This window comes from Mixophyes fleayi, chromosome 4, assembly GCF_038048845.1.
Source record: "Mixophyes fleayi isolate aMixFle1 chromosome 4, aMixFle1.hap1, whole genome shotgun sequence".
In the NCBI taxonomy this organism is placed as follows: Eukaryota; Metazoa; Chordata; class Amphibia; order Anura; family Limnodynastidae; genus Mixophyes; species Mixophyes fleayi.
In genome coordinates this window covers 35,097,993-35,122,169 of record NC_134405.1, presented here as the reverse complement: position 1 = coordinate 35,122,169, position 24,177 = coordinate 35,097,993, and the positions used below count along the sequence as shown (strand labels likewise).

General features: G+C 43.2%; 1 protein-coding gene across 1 annotated transcript in view; it reads left to right on the top strand.

Moving 5' to 3' along the window:
• The window catches only part of LOC142151181 (A.superbus venom factor 1-like), a 162,919-nt gene that overhangs the window by 6,661 nt on the left and 132,081 nt on the right, over positions 1-24,177 (top strand). Inside the window, exons 4-9 of the mRNA XM_075206547.1 lie at positions 484-554; positions 5,215-5,306; positions 6,804-6,886; positions 10,135-10,222; positions 19,012-19,114; positions 19,420-19,540. Of these exons, the coding sequence (XP_075062648.1) occupies positions 484-554; positions 5,215-5,306; positions 6,804-6,886; positions 10,135-10,222; positions 19,012-19,114; positions 19,420-19,540 (558 nt within the window). The remainder of the gene's footprint in view (positions 1-483; positions 555-5,214; positions 5,307-6,803; positions 6,887-10,134; positions 10,223-19,011; positions 19,115-19,419; positions 19,541-24,177) is intronic.

Here is a 24,177-nt window from a genome sequence, read left to right as displayed (position 1 = left end):
CTAACACTTGTAGACAGGTTTACATGTAAACAAGATTGTAACATTATTGATCCACACTATGAGACTGATGCTGAGTTAGGAGTACAGCAAAATAAAGTTGTAAATTTGCTCCTGGACAAATCAAGGGGAGCAAATTAATTCTATTTTTGCACGCAAGGAAACTACTGGCTGCTTTATCATGTAGCACACAAATATTTGACAGCTTTATTTTTACACTGAAATTTAAGTTGATCTAGGACATGCTTTATCTGAACTATAAATCTGCCCCCACATTTTAAATTTACCCCCCCTTCCGATGCAACATGGTTTTGCCAGAGTGCAAATTTGCTCCTGATTGTTTGCTTAGCTCCAAACTCAGAATCAGGTCCTATATTTATTCCTAAAAAGTGCAGTCAATTTTTATGTACTAAACACAGGACCGATGACTAGACATAGAATATTCTGTTACATATAAAGCATATATAATTCTCTCTTCTCATTCAGTTCTTTACCGGATTTTCACCATGAACCCGAGTCTACAACCTGTGTACAAGCCAGTGATCATCGAATTCCTGGTGAGATTGCTGTTCTTGTCCAGTATCTTCAAAATGAAATTAGCAGACATAGGTCAATGAATAAATTGTACATGCACTTATATTTATATGTAGTACTTCAATTCAAATACATTATGAGTTTTATGTGAAAATCAGTCGCACTTCTTCTCCCAGTTCACTTATTCTCCTCTCTTGCTACAGCCTCCCTTTTATCTCTACAGAGGGTCTACTTTCAAAGTTATCTTGTAAATACACTAAATAAGGGTAGTTTTAAGGAGAGAAAAATCAGAAGTGGGCATTTTAAAGTGAAAAATACATTTATTATTTTATTCAAATTCTCATTACAAATTGGATAAAACTAATATGTATAAGCTTATTGTAACACATATAACAATTTGTTATTCATGTAGCAAGTTATCAAAAACCAATAATCTTGTAGATTCCTACTATGTCCAGCTGCTCAATAGTCCATGTTGTCATTGTCCACGTGCTTGGGGTTAATAGTATGAATTATCCACTGTACCTTAACCTAAGAAGAACATTTCACTTGATCTCAATAAGGCTGAAGGATCTATAGATGTTGTGAGGGAACGGTGTCTACCAAGGCTGAACAGCCTACCGTGTCCCCCTGTACGTGGGTAATTACTTACACCCAGGCAGATATCCAACTTAACCAATGGTAGCTTTTATTAATGGAACAGCAACAACAGGCACAAAAACAACATATCTACAGGAGTAGCAATTACAGGTATGCCCAATGGACACGAGAGTAGAACATACAATACAATACCGGTCCTATTATGGCCACCTTGGGAAATCCGACTATAGGCTTAGGCTTTCCTGGGAGTGCAAATCCCCAGTGACTGCCAGCAGGGCAGTGGTCTGGCTTCAATCTCACCTCGCTTTTGGTGAGCGCACAGATTCACAACATCTGGGGTAACTCATCCAAAGGAAAAGGAACAAGGGACCTCACAGTCCTTCTCCCTATCTCCGTCCTCCGTCAGCTGGCAGGAACCATACCTCCTACACCAGCCTGATCTTTCCTCTTTAAACCCCCCTGACACTCCACTGCTCTTTCTTATGCACACAGAATAGCCTCAGGCTGTAGAGGTGTGTTGACTCTCTGCTGTGTCTTAGGATATTAAGGCATAGAAATACAATACACGTTTAATAATTAAGGTGCTTAAATCAAACACAGAAAGCCACCATGTCTGGCTTGTGAATACACTACTAAACATTATCTCGTTTTCCTACAGATGTAGCTAAAAACACAATATTACAGTTTCTCAGTTTTAGCTTGTAATGTGTGGTTAATTAGCAATGTAAATAGTAGGGCCAAATATACACAATATATATAAATGGTTACAGCATAATATTATGGTGGCAATTCACTCTATTGTGTTTTAAACACAACACTTGCCTGACTAGGTTTTAACAGAGGAGTGGACACTACCCCTAGCTAGATCTCCTGTTGTTTAGGTAAACAAAGATAGCTTTTGTTAAACAATAGTCTGGCCTACCTGATAATATAGTTATTTATGCATTGTTTCAGCAGACCTAGAGTACACATAGACTTACTCTGTTGGCATAAGTAAACAATAGGAAGCCCTAGGAATAGCATGAATACCTCACCTAGAGTGTAATAGATAATATGACACAATCTCATATATTACCAATCTTAAAGCTAATATTCAAACACAGTATGGGGGTGAGCACAGACATGCTATGGGAATGAAAACCCACATACTGAATTCACAGTCATAATGTGTTCTAGGTCGGATCCTCTAGGGGAACATGGGGATAAAAAGTACATGCTCCACGGTACCGTAACAGATGTTGATTCCCACAAGCAAATGTAAACGCTGCTAAAGGATCAGCTGCAGACATAGGCAAACTTGCACTCAGTCACATGACGCGTTTTTCTGCCATTTTTGGCGTGGTTTCATAAGAGATAAATCCATGTCTGTCATTAGCACCCTTTAATACCATCATTGATAATGAGGGCCAGATTGACCATCATTACCTAATTGCAATGTAATAATGTAAACATTAGCACAGTATATTTATATATTCTCTATTTATCACTCCAATATAATTAAATAAATGAAATAAAATCCACCTCTTGTTGTTTATAATTCAGACGGCACACGCTATAATAATATATTATAAATTCACATATAACGAAGATCCACCAACCCCGCTCCAGAATCAAAATCGAAATCACACAATAAGATCAATCAGGAATCACTTGTTAAGGACACTACATGGACACAGAGATTAATCCTGTATTGTGCTGCTATATATTGATGAGAACTAAACACTCATTTTCTAACGAACAAATCACTGGGTTCTGAATAGTCAGTAGGTACTTCTCACATTTATATTCTTCCACAAACTCGGACCCTAATAGCTAAAAACAACCAATCCCACTTCAAAATCACATGGTTAAACTTAACCAATCAGAGATCTCACATTCATAATGGTTCGCAGACACAAGTCCCATATTGTGTTCTTCCGTATTGCAAGAATGTGACTAATCATAGTACAACTTACAAGTCACAGGGTTAAAACTAACCAATAAGGACTTCTCCCATTTACAGTGTTGCACTAACCCAGACTCTCATGGTGTACTGCAAATTCTCATATAGACCTACCTAACCAATCCTGTTCCCAGATCCGTAACCCACGGAAACAGTTAATCCATTAGCTATCAATTGATTCGTAATACTAGCTTAACTCTTATTTAGTCATTTTTTACTATATAACATTCAAATATCATTCATACATTTCTTATGTAAAAGTAGTGCTTGAAAAGACAACTCACAAAAATGTTATATTGAACCTCATGTCATTTTAGAAAAATGGAGATATTGAGTTGTGGAATACTTTCCATATTATATTTTAGCTATTCTAAACTTACATCTAAATCTGTTCTTCTTGGATTAAGGTACAGCGGATAATTCATTCTTTGACAGTAAAGAGACTTTCTTACAGCTTCTATTTTTGTTTCCTAAAACAAATACAACCTGTCATTTTTGAGTATTATGTGGAATTCTTTTTTCCTCTAAACTGTGAACATTTCAAACAATCCAAGTTTAATATCAGTCTATGTTGGCTATATTTAAGAGGCTGATACTTGGATTATAAGTAGTAATTTGGAACATTTAATTCAATACATGGATTATTAACCCCAAGCATGTGGACAATTACAACATGGACTATTGAGTAGCTGGACATAGTTAGGAGGAATCTACAAAATTATTGGTTTTTGATAACTTGCTACATTGAGTAACCAATTGTTATATGTGCTACAAGGATCTTATACATATTAGTTGTATCCAATTTTTAATGAGAATTTTAATAAAATAAGAAATGTATTTTTCACTTTAACCGCGCTCTTCTGTATGTTGTTTAGTTCTAAGGACACAATTGTGTGGGTTGGTGCTGACCACTCATATCAATCCTAAAGGTATAGATTGATACTTAAAAATGCATACACAGGCCCACCAAACATAAAACATAAACAACTGCCCAGGTAACCAGAATGTCTGTACCTGTTACTACATCCATCTCTGCAACAAGCACATTCTCCGGTACTAAGCAGACAATAAGGTGTAAACGTGAACCAAAAATTGGCTAACATTATATCAAACAGAAACTGGTGTAGTTGCTGTATAACTCAAAGAATTTATTGACAATAGCCAGTCCCAATTGTGGAATGCAAAGGACATATATGAGAGTTTCCAGGCTGGCAGACCAAGGATAAGTACATGAAAAACATCTGGAGAAGGAGAAGCTGGAGGGTTGGGGAAAGAGGTAAATGTAGAGACTTTAGATTTTCATTCTCTTTTTGAATACATTAACACTCTGCTGGCAGTCTGGTATACAGTGCTGATCATCCTACAGAGAATAGGTTGCAGGTACAGATGAAAGGGATGGCACCTGTAGGCAGGCCCGGCGCTCCCATTAGGCAAGGTTAGGCAATTGCCTAGGGCGCCGGGCTCTGCAGGGCGCCTCGAAATTAAAAAAAAAACGTAAATTCACGGGGAGGAAAAGGAGGGAAGGGGCTATTGAATCTTACCTGCATGAAGCTGCTCCTCTCTGCTCTGTCTTCTCCCCTCCGCTCACTGACAGTGACAGGCCGTGATGAAGTCATCATCACGGCCCGACAGTGTCTGTGAGTGGAGGGGAGAAGACAGAGCAGAGAGGAGCAGCTTCATGCAGGTAAGTTAAAGAAAGACATGGGGAGGGGTGGGGAAGGGGAGCTGAGGGGAGGGAAGTGCAGCGGAGATTTTTAAAGGGGGGGGGCGATTTTCACACTGTGCCTAGGGCGCCAAGGACCCTAGCACCGGCGCTGCCTGTAGGGCATGAGAGAGAAAGATCACTGACTTCTTTGCAGTGTTGGTCACTGTGAATGACACTGAAGATGGTGTAGAGAGCAGAGTTTCTTGTTTGAATGGGAATAAACCTGCAGATAGTTTTGCTTGTTTTTCCTAATTCATTGGCTAATTCCTTATATATTTGTCAAACTCAAATTTATAATCTACTGAACTGAATGCTAACAGTAGAGCTACAATACTACTAATGGTAACAATTAAATAAAATACTGATATTGTTATTTTTCCATTGAATCCTGGCATTTTGATGTCTGCATAATTTGGATTATCTCGTTCCTTCATAGAATCCGGAAAATGGCATTGTAAAACAAGATTTGATTGAACAACTCAATACTGGCATCATCTCCCTGTCCCATAAACTAAGTGAGCTTGTAAGGTGAGAGGCAAACATACAGTATGGTTTCATGAACAAATGGAATTAATGTTAAAACATTGATCTCAGCTTCCAAATGACCTGTATTATTATTATTATTATTATTATTATACTGTGTGAGAACATTGCATTGCATATTGAAGAGTGTGATTAATATAAAAGCGCATGAATACAAACTAAATTATAAGTATCTAGTATGGGCTGAGCATTTGATCAAAAAGAACACTTAATTCATTTAAAAGATATCTAAAAAAACCAATGTACAGTTCCAGAAATATTAAATGTATCACATAAGAATCAGGTACCAAAGAGTCAAACAAGTATCACATAAGAATAAGATACAAAGAATAATTGTTTGGCTACAGCTTAAAAGTAAAAAAGAAAAACTGCTCCCATGACAATCTAAATAAGTGAAATAAAATAAATATTACACAATGTAACTGCTTGCTACAAGCACCCATAGCTTGATGACATTCAACTGGACGCAGCTGGATAAACCTTTGCTATTTAGCCAATGACCATCAGTTTCCAAATGCTGTCCATTTATGATTGCCTGGCTCAGGGGAAAACTGCCTAGATGGAATCTCCAGGGTCCCAATTCTTGTTTTATTATTATTATCCCAGTACCAAAAGCACAGGAATGCTAGGAAGAATCTTGCCCTCACTTATGCATTCACATGAGAGCACCCGGAACTGCCCGCAAGACATTCTCTTGAAATATTTAGAACTGCTGTGAGCCTTCCAAGAATCTGATCACTACCCGGACAGAGCATGCAGTTCCATGGCATTGTAGTTAATCAAGAACTATATTTTTACTTGATATGTGTTAGGGTCAAATTAAATGCATGATTATATGAGGCACAAATGCAACCTTGTCAACATTGCTCTATAGACTTACTTAGGGACATGACCCCTGGCAAAATGAGGGTAGAGTTCAAAATAGGATGCACTATGTTTCCACCCCTCCAGAGGGCCCGGCTCTGCACATCTGAGCATGACCGGGTCCAGCACATGCACAGTGAAGCACCTTCCAATTCTCAAACTGAAAGCCCAAATAAGGCTTATTGTTGCCTCTGTTGTGGATAGGCTGGCATCACCAGTCTGCCCTCACCACCAGGTCATTTAGATGCCACACCATCTGCAACAGCTGTATTTCCTTCCCTGGTTAGAGGACTATTTAACAGAGGATGAAAAACCGGGGCAAAGGGTTATTTTTGCTTTTCTTTATCAAAGGGTTAATGCTGGTGGTAACTCACCAGTACTTATGCATGGTGGAACTTATTTTTTATTTTTTATTTATAAAAATAAAAACTTAAAATTTATTATTTAAATAGTCAAAACAAAAATTCATGTAATCTATATAATGCCTCTTATTTGTTTGTGTGCTTTCTCTTCCAAATGCTTTATTTTAAATGGTATTAATAGAACCAAATGCCCAAATCTTCAATTCCAGTTATGGAGACTAAACAGATAAATGTATCTTTGTTTTGCATTTTACAGTTTGGGAGCGTGGACCATATCGGCAAAGTTTAAGGACGCAGATACACATAATTACACCACACACTTTGAAGTGAAAGAATACGGTATGCTTTATATTTATTTATTTATAAGGTAGAATTAAAGTATAATTATAATTAGATGTTTTAAAAACTACTCCCAAACATAGAAAAATATTTTTGTTAAACCCACCTTCCTCCAAGTAGTAGATTACCAGGGGTCCATTGTATCAGGCCACAGATGTTCAGTAGAAGAATGCAATTTCTTACTCCCAGTGCCTCTGTAATGGGTCATTTTCTGTCTGGATTTCAGTGGCCTGGTTAGACGCAGATAACCCCACATTTCCAAGTTTAATATCAAATTAAGACACATGGCTATAAATGTGGGCAGAGAAAGAACACAGCTGGGATTATTGGAGGAATTGGCAGGATTTAGTGAGACTGGATATGAGTGGTAAAGCTGAGGGAAAAGCCAAGGTATTCACAGTGGGTTTGGGTGACAAGAGAGAGACTTATGTTGGCAACAAAGAGGGAGATATTGGAAGGTATAGCAACATTGGCAGAAGAAAAAGATAATGAGCTTAGATTTCAGAAAGTGCTGTGACATCCAGGTAGTTACAGCCGGGAGACAGCTAGATACTTTGGTTATTAAGGTCGGAAAGAGTTCAGGGAAGGAAAGAGTGATTTGCATGTCATCAACATAGTGATGGTATTGGAGGCCAAATGATTGAATGAGTGTACCAAGAGAGGTGGTGTAGATAGGAAAGAGCAGAAGGTCAAGTACAGAGCTTTGGGGGACTCCAATGGAAAGAGGAAGAGTGAGGGAAGAAGAGTTGGAAGCAGAGATGCTAAAAGAGCGCCAGAGATGTAGGAGGTAAACCAGGAGAGAGCTGTTTTGCGGAGACCTAAGGAGTGAAGGATTGGAGATGAGAAGTGAATGATTGACAGCAGCAGTGACCTTTGGACTTAGCTTAGGGCAGTTTCTGTTGAGCGAAGGGGACAGAAGCCAGACTGGAGAGGGTCAAGAGGAGAGTGGGAAGACATAAAGTTTGTCAGATGATAAAAGCCAAATTGCTAAATTTTATAAGCAAAGCAGAGACACAAGGTGATAGTTACAGAAAGGGAATGGGTCAAGTGAGGGGTTTTTGAAAATAGGGGAGGTGAGAGCATGCATGAAGGCGGAGGGGAAGATACCAGTGGAGAGAGAAAGGTTATAGAGGTGATCAAGGTGACAACAGACATAGTGAAAGAAGGAGCGGAGAAACTTGGAGGGGAGAGGGTCAAAAGGACAGGTTGTAGAAGAAGCAGAGGAGAGAAGAGGAGAATCTCAGGAACAGTTACAGGAGAGTAGGAGCCAAGAGTGGCAGAGTGAGCAATAAGGGAGAAAGTCAAGTTTGGTGATGGGGGATGAGGTAAGGGAGGACACAGTAGAGAATTAATAATAGCAAAGAGGAATCAGTGTTTATTGGACAGAGTGGAGATGAGGGATGTGAAATGGGTTTGTTGGGCAAGAGAGAGGGTAGCATAGAAGGAGGAAAGGGTGAATTTAAAGTGGATGAAGTCAGGGATGGATTGGAATTTCCTCCATTGGCGTTCAGAGGAGCGAGAGCACTTTTGGAGGAGACAAGTAAGAGGGGAGTGCCAGGGTTGTGGTTTAGATTAACAGAGACAAAATGGGGTTGCTTGGGCTGCAGTGTCAAGGGCATCAGAGAGCATGGTGTTGTAAACAGTGTCAATGGCGTTGGGGCATGGTAGTGAAGAAATGAGAGCGAGGAGTGGTTCGAGGAAAAAAACAAAGAGGATTGGGTCAATGCTTTTAAATACCATGTCTTCATCATTACTAACCATAAAAAGCGTGTATTATGTTAATGCTATATAAATAAATAAAAGTTTGTAATAATATTCATCTGTAAGGCCAATGTTTACATTTCAGTAGAGATGAAAAAAATCCACATTTCATACATTTGCTATAAATTAATATGTATAACTGGTCTTTTAGTGTATTTTGAAACCAGCCTTCTTACCCCTTTGTCTGTTTTTTTTAGCCATTTGTGCTTTACTACTGTGTTTGCTCTCAATTGTAAGGCTGTGAGGAGTATGCTTGCACTATATAAATAAATGTTTAAAATAATTGTAATAATAAAAATAATAATAATAATCATAGTAACTAAATTAAACTGAACACATTTTTTCAAAAACAAGCATAGCTAGCAACGCCTTCAGGTTTTAGTCAATCTTAGCTCTGATACAATCTTCAATAAATAACCAATGTGATGCCATGACAGAATCATGGAACACAATTAGGAGGAGTCAGGTAATAGAGATCATTCAGAAAAAGATGGATCAAGCAAGGGACATAAGTGTAAGATTCAAACCATTTTCAATTACAGAACTGTAATGCTCCGTACTTCTGTGAAAGCGTTATTTGAACACTTTTATAGTATTAACAAGGAAATAAAAAGAATCTTACACATAATAAGCTTCCAAATAAAAATAGTAAAATCTTTACTTTCCATGATAAGTGACCAAAATGTAGGTTACAATTGTATACTCCTAATACCAGATAAGAACCCTCATGGACTCCTTACAAAATCCTGGTAGAGTAGCTATGAAAGGAGAGATATTTGTTCAAACTTTATCTCAAGTGTAACGTATCAGATTCAATATGCGTGCATCCCATTGACCACTAATTGTGTATAGAGGTCATTAACCAACTTTTTGAATGCAGGTTATTAAGTTTTTAAGTTGATAAATCCTTAACATTCCTCTAAGACCCTCCAGTTCAATGATCAAGAAATGCATGTACCTAACATTTTTGGATATGCTTTCTCCTTGTCTAACCTCCAGCCCGAACATCACTTACTGTGTAATTAATTATTGAGATGTTGTCTTCTCAGCTTCAGAAACATAGTGCATTGCAGTTGTATAGCTAATATTATGGCAACATTGTCTAACAGCTATTGGAAGTGTGTGAGGTCTGACCTCAAGAGATAAAAACCTCAGAACCTCATTTGGGATGTTTTAGGATCTCAATGGGTCTCTTTGTATATTTGAGGTGACATCATTTAAAAACCTATCTTTAATTACCATGATTGAATGTCAGTTTGTATTGAATCAATTCTCACTGGTTACTGAATGGAGATCACCTATCTACATTAGTGTTACACGCAAGTGACGGACAATTGACAGAACTTTTAATGGCAAATTTCCATTGTTTAAAATTTTTATGGTACAAAATGCATATGTTAAATACATCATACAGTTTTAAAATACATTAACTATTATGTGAAATTATAATTAGGCTAATATCAGGTTTTCTATCTCAATCCTCTCAGTCCCACCGAGTTTTGAGGTAAAGCTCTCTTCAGATCAGAGTTTTTTCTACCTAAAAGACCAAGAACTAAGAGTGGATATCAGTGCAAAGTGAGTAAATGTTTATTTATGATGTTCACTCTCAATCTTTATAGGAGACTAGCTGAAGTACCTAGCGTTGCCCGGGTTTAAATCTTCAATTTAGTAAGTTATCAATGAGTTGGATGTAACTGTCAACATTTTAAAAATAATTATCAGCTTACCATCTCTTCCAACACAGCCATGAGGTGACAGCCCAGTATAATTTTTGTTTCTATATTAAATTTCATTCAAATTTAGTGGAAGGCCCAGGACAGGCTCCCCAGGTCAAAGTTCTGACCAGCGTACACCAAAGAGAGGTCTGACTGGGATCCTAACCCCCTTATAGCCTGGCAGGGATCCAACTGAAAAGCTCGCATTGGTTTCATCTCAATCAGTTCAGGGGTGTCCGAATGCATAACCGGACAAGCAAACAAATAAACAGACCAATGAATTTTATATATAAGATGTCATTCAAATCCATCAAGTGGAAGGCCCACAACAGGTTCCCCGGATCAAACTTCGGCCCAGCATACACCAACCTGAGGTCTGACCGGAACCTCAACACCCTTGTATGTCTTTCGGGATCCAATGTAACCAGTCTGTGAAGCTTTCGTCCAAATCCATCCAGTGAAAGGACAGAACAGCCTGCCTGGGTGAAAGATCTGCCTTGCGTACACAAACGGGAGTTCCAACCGGGACCCTAACCCCCCTATAACCTGGCCAGGATCTAACTCGACCAGCTCGCATTGGTTTCATCCAAATCAGTGTTACACCTCTTCCTCAAAGCCTACCAACCATCTACTTAACCCCCATCTCCTCCCTTTAGCTCGTCCTCCCTTCTCTCCTCTTGCCTCAACTGGCTCCTCTTGTGCCTGGTCTGTTTACCCTCCCTTAGGATGTAAGCCCGTATGAGCAGGGTCCCCTCCCCTCCTGTCTCCATACCTGTTCTTCCACTCCGTCTTTACTGCATATGACTGGCCGGAGTTTCTGAAGTATTGATACTTTTTGTTCATTGTTCTGTATGGTTTCACCCTGTATAGTCTACTGTTAGTACTGTGTGCGGCACTGCGGATACCTTGTGGCGCCTAACAAATAAATGATAATAATAAATGATAATAATAAATGATAATAATACATTGTACAGGGGGTATCTTTATGATCTAGTGATCAGTGATATCTGTGCAGGAGGTTTATGTCTGTGTCACTCACCGGACTGTGAGTGCTTCTTCCCGGACTATTAGGAACCGTGGACGTCCTCTATCCTGAGGGACTGCGCATGCGCAGCCCTTTCCAAACCTTCAGTGTATGTTCCTTTAACTTAATTGGCAGATCAGGCAACCTCCCTATATTAAGCACCTGTGGTCAACACCACGTGGCCTGATCTTGGAGTCTCATTCCCCATGAGTCTCTGAAGGTGTTCCTGTGTTTCCTTGTTTATTCAGCCCTGCTGATTCCTGTGGTTTCCAAACCACTTCTACCTCTGTGGTTTCCAAACCACTTCTGCTACTGTGGTTCCCATACCACTTCTACCATCTACTGTATCATCGTGACTGTGGCTGATTTCTATCCGCTGCCTCCGTGCACTACAGTCTTCAACCTGCAACTCGTCTGTGTTTCATCATCGTGACTGCTAGCTGATTCCTATCCGCTGCCTCCGTGCACTACAGTCTTCAACCTGCAACCCGTCTGTGTTTCATCGTGACTGTTTAGCTGATTCCTATCCGCTGCCTCTGTGCGCTTCAGTCTTCAGTCCTTGTCTACTCTACCGTGTTTCCTTGAGTCTGCTGCCACTATTGCTACCCGCTACTCTCCGTGATCATCTGTTCCAGTTCTACTCTGCTCCGGTGTCCCATCGTTACTGCACCTGCTGGTTGCTATTGGTTACCTCCGTGTTCCCGCAGAGACCCGCTGCTGTTACTTCTCAGCGCTACTCATCCATCTACTGCTGATCCGCTCTCCACGCCTTCCTGTGTTCCCTGCTGGTCTACCTACCTGTGCGCTGCACCTGCTAGACCCCTGCTTCACCCATCCAGGGACTTGTATCCTGCTGGCCTCCTGCCCTTCAGGTATCTCTGCACTCCTGTCTGACTGCCTTCTCCTGAACCACGGTATGCATACTTCCCATTGACTGTGCTGTGTATTGCATACCTTGTTGGACTGTGTTGGTTCTCCTCTGGAGTGTACTATCTGCTGACTCTACTGCCATCATTGACTGTGTTATCTCATGCCGGATTACTTCAAGAGACTTTCTATATTGGCAGTGTTGTTCAGTCATTTATACATTTATATTGTGCATATTACTGTGGATCAAAGTCAAGGTGCCCGTGTATATATTGTGTTGCAGTCTCTCCCCGTGCACCTCCTCACATATATATTCAGTAGTACAACTTGCTAGTGGCAGACCACTGACTCCTGTTTACAGTTTCACCTGTTCCAGTATCCTCTCACATAGCAGTGGTACAACTTGCTAACGCAGACCACTGACTCCCCGGATACCTCCACTTGGATTCCATTCCTTCACTCAGACAGCGGTACAACTTGCTATCCGCAGACCGCTGACTCTCATAACCTCCTCGTTTCTGTTGGACATTCCTCCTCACTATAGCAGTGGTACAACTTGCTACCGCAGACCACTGACTACCTTCACGTGTCCTTTGTCCATACAGTTCCTCGTGTATTATTACCTCCATATTGCCAGTGCTGCTAGTCATAGACTTTCCTGAGCATCTCATCATCTGCTATTTCCTGTTCCGTGATCACCCTGCTACCAGAGTACCATATTACCACCTATACTGCTCTGGTAAGCCTATCACCTGGTGATCCCTGGGTAAAGACTCCTAGTGCCCGTGACAGTAAGATCAGGCCATGACAGACCCAGATACGGAACCTACTGCTAAAGAGATGCTGCAGCATCTGGTCAGCCGTGTGGAGCAACAGGATGCTCGCCAACAGCTGTTACTTCAATGTTACCAATCGTTAACCTCCCAAGGAACATCTGGACAGACTGTTACAGCTAGTATTGAAGCTCCTGTGCTTTCCTCCGTTTCCCCAGTGCCATCCCAGGTGTCTACAGCTCCTACGCTTCACCTGCCTACTCCGTCAAAATATGACGGGGACCCCAAAACTTGTAGAGGTTTCCTTAACCAATGTTCAGTCCATTTTGAACTCCAACCTCAAAATTTTTCTACCCATCGTTCCAGAGTGGCCTATCTTATCTCATTGTTTTCTGGACAAGCCCTGGCTTGGGCCTCCCCTCTGTGGGAAAGAAACGATCCAATTCTACAAGATAGTGCCAAATTCATTTCCACGTTCCGAAGTGTGTTCGATGAACCAGGTCGTGTGACCTCCGCTGCTTCCAGCATTCTTCGTTTGCGACAAGGCTCCCATACAGTAGGACAGTATGTCATTCAATTTAGGATCTTAGCCTCTGAACTTCAGTGGAACACTGAAGCATTAGTTGCCGCCTTCTGGCAGGGGCTCTCCGATAAAATTAAAGATGCACTGACTACCCAAGAGCTTCCTTCGTCACTAGAAGATTTGATCTCTCTTTGCCATCGTGTAGACATGAGATTTCGTGAAAGAGAATCTGAGAAAACAACTTCTGCTAAAGCACCTCTTCGTTTAAACCCTCAATTTCGTCCAGTTTCACCTTCTGTGATTCCCATGGAGATAGGACGTTCCAAATTATCTTTAGAAGAGAGGAAACGAAGAGTAAAGAATAGACTTTGTATCTATTGTGCTGATTCCACACATATGCTCAGTTCTTGCCCTAAGAGATCGGGAAATGCCAGGCCCTAACTAGTTCTGGAGAGGTGAAGTTAGGGTCCCTGGAGTCCTCTCCATTGTCTATGAAATCTAAAGTCTGCGCTTTCGATGTTACGATTTCCTTTGCTACCAAATCCTTTGAGTCACAGGCATTGATTGATTCCGGAGCAGCAGGAAATTTCATTTCTAAATCACTAGTGAATCAATGGTCCCTACCAGTGATCACTTTAAAAACACCCATTACTGTGACGGCTATAGATGGATCACGTCTCATCAATGGTTTCATCACTCAGAGTACGTCTCCAGTAACCCTTCAGATTGGTGTACTACACCATGAAGAAATTTCGTTTTTAATTCTTCCTGTTACGACAAGTCCGATTGTCTTAGGCCTTCCATGGCTTCAATGTCACTCTCCCCAGATTGACTGGCGCACCCCTCAAGTTACGTCTTGGGGGCCTGAATGTCACCATCGTTGTCTCTCTCAAGTTATTCCTCTTAAAGTACAGCAATCTTCCATCTCATCTTCCTCCCCGGGACTCCCTCCTCAGTATGCTTCATTTGCCGATGTGTTTGATAAAGCTCAGTCTGAACGTCTTCCTCCTCATCGTTCTTGGGATTGTCCGATCGACCTTCTACCTGGCAAGACTCCTCCCAGGGGTCGGGTCTATCCTCTCTCGTTACCTGAAACTCAAGCCACATCTGAGTACATACAGGAGAATCTCCAGCGTGGGTTCATTCGACCTTCCACCTCTCCCGCTGGAGCTGGGTTCTTCTTCGTCAAAAAGAAGGATGGATCATTACGCCCTTGTATAGATTTTCGTGGACTCAATGCCATTACTATCAAGAATCGGTATCCCATTCCGCTGATCACTGAGCTATTTGATCGCATCAAGGGAGCTCGGATATTTACTAAGTTGGATCTTCGTGGTGCCTACAATTTAATTAGAATCCGTTCCGGTGACGAATGGAAGACCGCGTTTAACACCAGAGATGGGCATTACGAATATTTAGTAATGCCCTTCGGGCTGTGTAATGCCCCCGCGGTTTTCCAGGGTTTCATCAATGAGATCTTTCGGGACTTATTATATGTATGTGTCGTTGTCTACCTGGACGACATATTGATCTTCTCACAGGACCTGCCTTCTCATCACCAACATGTGGCAGAGGTCCTCTCCAGACTACGGAAAAACTCATTGTTCTGTAAATTGGAAAAATGTTCATTCGAGTTACCCCAGATTCCATTCTTGGGGTATATAGTTTCCGGAGTTGGCCTGAAGATGGATCCAGACAAAGTAAATGCTGTACTACATTGGCCTCAGCCAACTACTCTTCGTGCCATCCAGCGTTTTTTAGGTTTTGCCAATTACTATAGACGCTTCATTCAAGACTTCTCATCCATTGCATCTCCCATTGTGGCCTTAACTCGGAAAGGGGCTAATACTAAGCAATGGTCATCTGAGGCTCTCCAAGCCTTTCAAATCCTCAAAGAGTCCTTCTCGTCTGCTCCCATTCTGCGACAACCTGATGTGACACTCCCCTTCTTCCTAGAAGTAGATGCCTCTAATGTGGGCTTAGGAGCTATTCTCTCCCAACGCTCGGAGCAACAAAAATTACATCCTTGTGCCTTCTACTCTCGGGGTCTTCTGCCCGCAGAGAAAAACTATACTATCGGGGACAAGGAGTTGCTGGCCATCAAAGCTGCATTAGAGGAATGGAGATACTTGTTGGAAGGAGCTCGCCATCCGGTGACGATCTTCACGGATCATAAGAACTTGTCATATTTGCAATCTGCTCAATGCTTGAACCCTCGTCAAGCAAGATGGTCTCTTTTCTTTTCCCGTTTTGAATTAATTATAACCTTCAAACCAGCTGCTAAGAACAAGAAAGCTGACGCTCTATCTCGAGCTTTTGTGACGTCCTCTGATGTAGAAGAGGTTCCCAACCATGCTATTCTAGACCCCAAATGTATTTCTCTGGCTGCTTCATCCACCAAAATGCTACCATTTGGGAAGACCCTCGTGCCTCCTACTCTGAGGAGGAAAATCCTTTCGTGGTTCCATGCCTCTCGTTTTTCTGGACACGCCGGTGAACATAAGACCTTTGAGATTCTCTCTCGTAGTTACTGGTGGCCTTCAATGAGGAGAGACGTCAAAGAGTTTATTGCTTCCTGTGATTTATGTTCTCAGTTCAAATCCTCCCGCAGAACTCCAGCAGGGTTGCTGCGACCACTACCCATTCCGTCCAAGCCTTGGACCCATATTAGTATGGATTTCGTTACTGATTTGCCACCAAGTAAGAATCACAATACTATTTGGGTAGTGGTAGACAGATTTTCGAAGATGGCTCATTTCGTCCCTCTGTCCGGTTTACCTTCCTCGTCTACTCTGGCTGAACATTTCATTAAAGAAATCTTCCGCATCCATGGATGTCCGTCTGAGATTGTGTCAGATAGAGGAGTACAATTCGTTTCCAGATTCTGGCGGGCCCTTTGTAAAACCTTGGGCATACGATTAGCACTCTCATCGTCTTACCATCCGCAATCTAACGGACAAACGGAACGAGTCAATCAAGATCTTGAGACTTTTATTAGGATGTTCTCTTCAGCCAACCAAGACAACTGGGTAGAATTGCTCCCTTGGGCTGAATTCGCCCATAACAACATGTACCATGAGTCATCATCCAAAACTCCATTCTTTGTGGTCTACGGTCACCATCCGTCTTTTCCGGAATTTCCTGCCCTCCCGCCCACCCAAGTTCCTGCTGTGGAGACTGCTTGTCAGACCTTCAAAAATATCTGGTCTCAGGTCAAAACCTGTTTAAAGAAGACATCTAACAAATATAAGTCTTTCGCAGATAAGAAGAGGCGGGCTATTCCACCACTAAAAATTGGAGATCGTGTCTGGTTATCTACCAAAAATATTCGTTTGAAGGTTCCATCTATGAAATTCGCCCCTCGTTTTATTGGTCCATATAGGATCATTCAAGTTATCAATCCAGTATGTGTTAAACTTCTTCTTCCTAAGAATCTTCGGATCTCCAATGCCTTCCATGTGTCCTTGCTCAAACCTCTCATCATCAACCGTTTCTCGACTCCTTCCTCAGCACCGCAGCCAGTTCAAGTTCATCAGGAGGAGGATTTCGAGATTACTGAGGTATTGGATGCAAAAATTTCGCGAGGAGTCCTCCGTTTCCTCGTTCATTGGAAGGGCTTTGGTCCTGAAGAGCGTTCATGGATCAAAGCTGAAGATCTTAATGCTCCTGCCCTTCTGAAGAAGGTTTATTCCAAAAATCCGGACAAGCCCGGTTCCAGGCGTTCTGTGCCCACCTTTAAAAGGGGGGGTACTGTCACTCACCGGACTGTGAGTGCTTCTTCCCGGACTATTAGGAACCGTGGACGTCCTCTATCCTGAGGGACTGCGCATGCGCAGCCCTTTCCAAACCTTCAGTGTATGTTCCTTTAACTTAATTGGCAGATCAGGCAACCTCCCTATATTAAGCACCTGTGGTCAACACCACGTGGCCTGATCTTGGAGTCTCATTCCCCATGAGTCTCTGAAGGTGTTCCTGTGTTTCCTTGTTTATTCAGCCCTGCTGATTCCTGTGGTTTCCAAACCACTTCTACCTCTGTGGTTTCCAAACCACTTCTGCTACTGTGGTTCCCATACCACTTCTACCATCTACTGTATCATCGTGACTGTGGCTGATTTCTATCCGCTGCCTCCGTGCACTACAGTCTTCAACCTGCAACTCGTCTGTGTTTCATCATCGTGACTGCTAGCTGATTCCTATCCGCTGCCTCCGTGCACTACAGTCTTCAACCTGCAACCCGTCTGTGTTTCATCGTGACTGTTTAGCTGATTCCTATCCGCTGCCTCTGTGCGCTTCAGTCTTCAGTCCTTGTCTACTCTACCGTGTTTCCTTGAGTCTGCTGCCACTATTGCTACCCGCTACTCTCCGTGATCATCTGTTCCAGTTCTACTCTGCTCCGGTGTCCCATCGTTACTGCACCTGCTGGTTGCTATTGGTTACCTCCGTGTTCCCGCAGAGACCCGCTGCTGTTACTTCTCAGCGCTACTCATCCATCTACTGCTGATCCGCTCTCCACGCCTTCCTGTGTTCCCTGCTGGTCTACCTACCTGTGCGCTGCACCTGCTAGACCCCTGCTTCACCCATCCAGGGACTTGTATCCTGCTGGCCTCCTGCCCTTCAGGTATCTCTGCACTCCTGTCTGACTGCCTTCTCCTGAACCACGGTATGCATACTTCCCATTGACTGTGCTGTGTATTGCATACCTTGTTGGACTGTGTTGGTTCTCCTCTGGAGTGTACTATCTGCTGACTCTACTGCCATCATTGACTGTGTTATCTCATGCCGGATTACTTCAAGAGACTTTCTATATTGGCAGTGTTGTTCAGTCATTTATACATTTATATTGTGCATATTACTGTGGATCAAAGTCAAGGTGCCCGTGTATATATTGTGTTGCAGTCTCTCCCCGTGCACCTCCTCACATATATATTCAGTAGTACAACTTGCTAGTGGCAGACCACTGACTCCTGTTTACAGTTTCACCTGTTCCAGTATCCTCTCACATAGCAGTGGTACAACTTGCTAACGCAGACCACTGACTCCCCGGATACCTCCACTTGGATTCCATTCCTTCACTCAGACAGCGGTACAACTTGCTATCCGCAGACCGCTGACTCTCATAACCTCCTCGTTTCTGTTGGACATTCCTCCTCACTATAGCAGTGGTACAACTTGCTACCGCAGACCACTGACTACCTTCACGTGTCCTTTGTCCATACAGTTCCTCGTGTATTATTACCTCCATATTGCCAGTGCTGCTAGTCATAGACTTTCCTGAGCATCTCATCATCTGCTATTTCCTGTTCCGTGATCACCCTGCTACCAGAGTACCATATTACCACCTATACTGCTCTGGTAAGCCTATCACCTGGTGATCCCTGGGTAAAGACTCCTAGTGCCCGTGACAGTCTGTTTTAATGATACAGTAATATGTTTAATTTCTCAGTCAATTTTTCTCTCACCAGATATCTCTACGGGAAGCCTGTGGATGGTAAGGCATTTATAACGTTTGGAGTGAAAAGAGATGGTGAAAAGCAAAGACTACCAGATACTCTACGTAGGGTTCAGGTATCTAAATTATCTAGATCTATTTTCTATCACAAGAAAGACATTACAACGGTTTCCCCACCGTTGTTGGTGGCCAAACAGGATGGGTTAATTAAAGAGCTGGTTACATGTTGCACATCTTAGATTATTTAAATTATTATGGTTTTCAAAATTACTGTACCTAGTCAGAGTGTAGTCACTGGCTTTCAAGACACCAATTCAGGCTGAAACTGGCCATTCAAATAGTTTTGTGTATGAGCAGCTTAGACTTAGACCTTGTTGGGGTTTTTTTTTTTTACTTCTAATTCCATCTTGTGTGCAACCAGATATCTGAAGGTGAAGGAACTGCTGTTTTGGAAAGGATAGACCTAGAGAAGTATTTCCGGGAGGAACGGGACATGTTACAATGGTCCATATATGTGTCTGTCACTGTCATCGCTGACTCAGGTAAGACCGGGAAATCAATATTCTCATATACTGTACTTCTCTGTCTATAGGAAACATGGACTTCCGTAGAGTAGGTAAGAAGGGACAGTTTACCTTTTGTTAAAAGTTGTCCATTAAAATTGTGTTTTTTTAATACATTTGTAATTTAAATATTATTCTTTAACAAAACATCTTATTGACTAGTTGCGTTAAAATATTTTTTTTTTCTGTTTGAGCAATTTGATAATAATAAGAATATTTGCCCAATATTGAAAATTTTATTTCATACTGCTTTGGATAAGAATGGACATTTTACCACTCACTTGGTATGGGCATTAGCCTTGAATGTCAAGGAATAAAATATAGCAATTTATTTCCTTCCTTTTCCAGATATTTTCTTAAAAAAGGATGTATAACTTTCCTATGTTTGGATGAAAATACTTATATAGAACATTCTCCTTGACTAGTCAATGTCAGGCGCCGTCCGCACGGCCGCCTGACTGCCTGACCGCGCGTCTGGTTGCTAGGCAACCAGACGCATCACTTCCGGATCCCCCCTGCCATCCATCTCCTAGCAGTATGACGCGCCCCGTTGCTAGGCAACGGGACGCTATGTGATTCCCGGCGGCAGGCATGACAGCGCTGCAGCGCTGATGCTGATTGGATCCCCACACTATTTAAACCTCTTCCTGTCCTCTAATCAGTGCCAGAGTATCAGGACTTCCTGTCTCCAGTGTTTGTGTGTACCAGTTGCTGTATTGTTCCTGACATTCCTCGTGCTGCTTGTGACCCTTTTGACCCGGACCGTTTGACCACCCCTATCTGGATTCTGCCTTTGTACTGCGCTCCCTGAAAGTTACCGACTCGGCTTGCCTCACCATTCTTCTGGATTTCCCTTTGTACCTCCTCTACCTGAACGTTGCTGAACCGGCCTGTCTGACACCCCCTTGTATCTCGCTGTGGACTCTAGGAAGGACCGCGACCTGCGTGTCCCTGCAGCGGAGTCCATACTTCCTTGCGGGGGTTCCTGGTGAATACCAGGGGCACGTTAGACTCCGCGCCTTCCTCTGAGTTGCGCAAACAACAGCAGGTACCCACTATCAGTCATACACCCACTATCAGTCGTGACAGTATACTCTGGCCATGACAACGGAGGGGTCTGGTGAACCGTCTGCTCGTGACCTACTCCTGCATTTGGCTCAACGAGTGGAGCAACAAGAAGCAGCCCAAGCGCATCTTCTACAATGTGTCCAAGGGATTGCTACCCGCTTCGATACATTTCAGAATGCTGCACCCGCTACACCAGCCATAACCTCTGCGGCATCCACAGCATCCAGTGTGGTTACGGTCTCTACAGCGGCCTCCGGTGTACGCATCCCAACACCCGAAAAGTTTGACGGTGATCCCAAGAAGTGCAGGGGCTTTCTGAACCAATGTGCCATCCAATTTGAGTGCAACCCAGGGGCCTTTTCTTCAGAACGCACCAAAGTAGCTTTTCTCATCTCCCTCCTCAGTGGTCAAGCCCTTGCCTGGGCCTCACCTTTATGGGAACAAGGGGGTCCACTTCTTAATAACTCCAACTCTTTCATTGAAGCTTTCAGGAAAGTCTTCGATGATCCCGGAAGAGTTGCTTCTGCAGCTACCAGCTTGTTAAACCTCCGCCAAGGTGACCTGTCCGTGGGGCAATACGCAGTTCAATTTCGAACCCTGGCTTCCGAGTTAAAATGGAATAACGAAGCACTGGTGGCAACCTTTTGGCAAGGTCTGGTGGACCGGATTAAGGATGAGTTAATTTCCAGAGAACTCCCGGCTGAGTTAGATTCTCTCATCTCCATGTGCATCAAGGTGGATTTGCGCTACCAAGAGCGCACGCAGGAACGCTCTCCTGGCAAACGGTTCATACCACGGCTAGCACCCCAGTTCCAAAATCCCATCCTGCCAGTGGACGAACCAATGCAAGTAGGACGCTCTAAATTATCCCTTGAAGAGAGGGAGAGACGCTTCAAACAACGCCTGTGTCTGTATTGTGGAGATCCGGGACACCTGCTAAGAGTTTGTCCCAAGAAACCGGGAAACTCTTCCTCCTAAACGGTGGCGGGGAGGCCGTTTTAGGAGAATCCAGTTGCTCCCTATTCTAAAGAAAAATCCCCAGAATTTCAGATGGCTGTCATCCTGAGCACCCCCAAGGGTACCTTTTCCACCACAGCCTTTGTGGACTCCGGCTCCTCCGGGAACTTCATTTCGGCGGATCTAGCTTCGCAGCTCCAAATACCTCTAAACCCATTGCCCCAACCGTTATCTCTGACGGCAGTCGACGGAAGTCGTGTCACTCACGGCTCCATCTCCTCCGTGACTTCTCCTGTTCGGTTGAGGGTAGGAGTACTTCATAGCGAAATGATCCAACTTTTGGTGTTGCCGAGGTCCATTAATCCCCTCATCTTGGGGCTACCGTGGCTGAGAAAACATTCTCCTCAGATGGATTGGGACCACGCTCAAGTTATGTCGTGGGGTTTAGGATGTCGCTTTGAATGTCTGTCTAGAGTCTTGCCTCCAAAATGTCAAGTAATGGCTCATTCCGAGCTAACCCACCTTCCTGAGGCCTATATGGAATTCCAAGATGTATTCAGTAAAGTGGAAGCGGAGATCTTGCCTCCTCATCGTCCCTGGGATTGCGCTATTGTTTTATCTCCTGACCAACCCATCCCCAAAGGGAGGACCTACCCTTTATCTCGTCCAGAGACGTCAGTCATGTCTCAATATATTTCAGAAAACCTGAAACGGGGATTTATCCGCAAATCTACTTCCCCAGCGGGTGCAAGGTTTTTTTTTGTTAAGAAGAAGGATGGGTCTCTTCGGCCTTGTATTGATTATCGTCCTCTCAACCGCATCACTGTCAAAAATCGATATCCACTACCTCTCATCTCCGACCTCTTTGACAAACTCAGTGGATCTCAAATCTTTTCCAAACTAGATCTCCGTGGGGCCTATAATTTGATTCGCATCAAAGAAGGAGACGAATGGAAAACGGCCTTTAACACCAGAGATGGACATTTCGAGTACCTGGTGATGCCCTTCGGCCTCTGCAACGCCCCAGCCATCTTCCAAACCTTTGTTAACGATATCTTTCATGACCTGTTATACACTTCTGTGGTAGTGTATTTAGACGATATATTAATATTTTCTAAAGATCTGAAGACTCATCGGGAACAAGTAAAAGAGGTCTTACGTAGACTCCGGAAACATCACCTCTACTGCAAGCTGGAAAAATGTGTGTTTGAGATTAGCCAGGTACCTTTTCTTGGTTTCATCGTGTCGGGTCAAGGTCTTTGTATGGATCCCACCAAGGTGTCAGCTATTCTGGACTGGCCTCAGCCACAAGGCCTTAAAGCTATTCAAAGGTTCATCGGCTTTGCAAACTATTATCGCCAATTTATTCAGGGATTCTCCACCATTATAGCCCCCATTACAGCTTTAACCAGGAAGACTGCCAACCCCAGGGTTTGGTCCTCGGAGGCCATGTCTGCCTTCATAACGTTAAAGAAAGCATTTTCTTCAGCCCCAGTTCTGTCCCAGCCAGATCAAGAACGACCTTTCTTCTTAGAGGTAGATGCATCCTCGGTAGGCATTGGGGCGGTGCTTTTTCAAGAGTCTCCGTCTGGCTCACACAACCCGTGTGGGTTTTTCTCCAGACGATTTCTTCCAAGTGAATGTAATTATGGAATAGGGGACAAGGAGTTACTGGCCATCAAGGCGGCTCTGGAGGAGTGGCGACATCTGTTGGAGGGGGCTATATTTCCTGTTACTGTGTTTACCGACCATCGGAACCTAGTGTTCATTCAAGAGGCTCGTTGCCTTAATCCTCGGCAAGCCCGCTGGGCATCCTTCTTTGCTCGATTTAACATGAAGCTCACATTCTGCCCGGGAGCCAAGAATGGACGTGCCGATGCATTATCTCGCTCATTTGACGATTCCGATCGTTTAAGACCGTTGGTTCCTCAGCATATTATTGACCCTTCTAATATCGTAGCCCTTACTAGGACCAAAACGTCCTCTCCTCCTCCAGGCCGGTCATTCGTGGAACCCCATCTCCGGTTCAAGACCCTGCAGTGGGCTCATTCATCCCGCATTGCCGGCCATGCTGGAATAAAGAAGACAACATCGCTGCTTTGCCGACGCTTCTGGTGGCCTAATGTACGTGCCGATGTTGAGAGATTTATTGCTTCCTGCACTACTTGTGCTCAACACAAAACTTGTAGAAGAGTTCCGGCAGGCCTTCTTCGTCCACTCCCTATCCCCGATGCTCCTTGGGAAAGTGTGGCCATGGATTTTATCACAGACCTACCCCTCAGTGCAGGGTTTACCACTATCTGGGTGGTTATTGATCGATTTTCGAAGATGGCACATTTTATTCCTCTAACTGGACTGCCCACGGCCAGTCGTCTGGTAGATATCTTTATCAAGGAGATATTCAGACTACATGGTTGCCCGAAGGAGATCATTTCGGACCGCGGAGTCCAATTCACATCCCAGTTTTGGAGAACCTTTTGTAAGAGATTGAACATAGAATTGAAATTCTCTTCGGGATACCATCCGCAAACCAACGGACAGACGGAGCGAATCAATCAGGATCTCGAGACATTCCTCCGCTGTTTTACCTC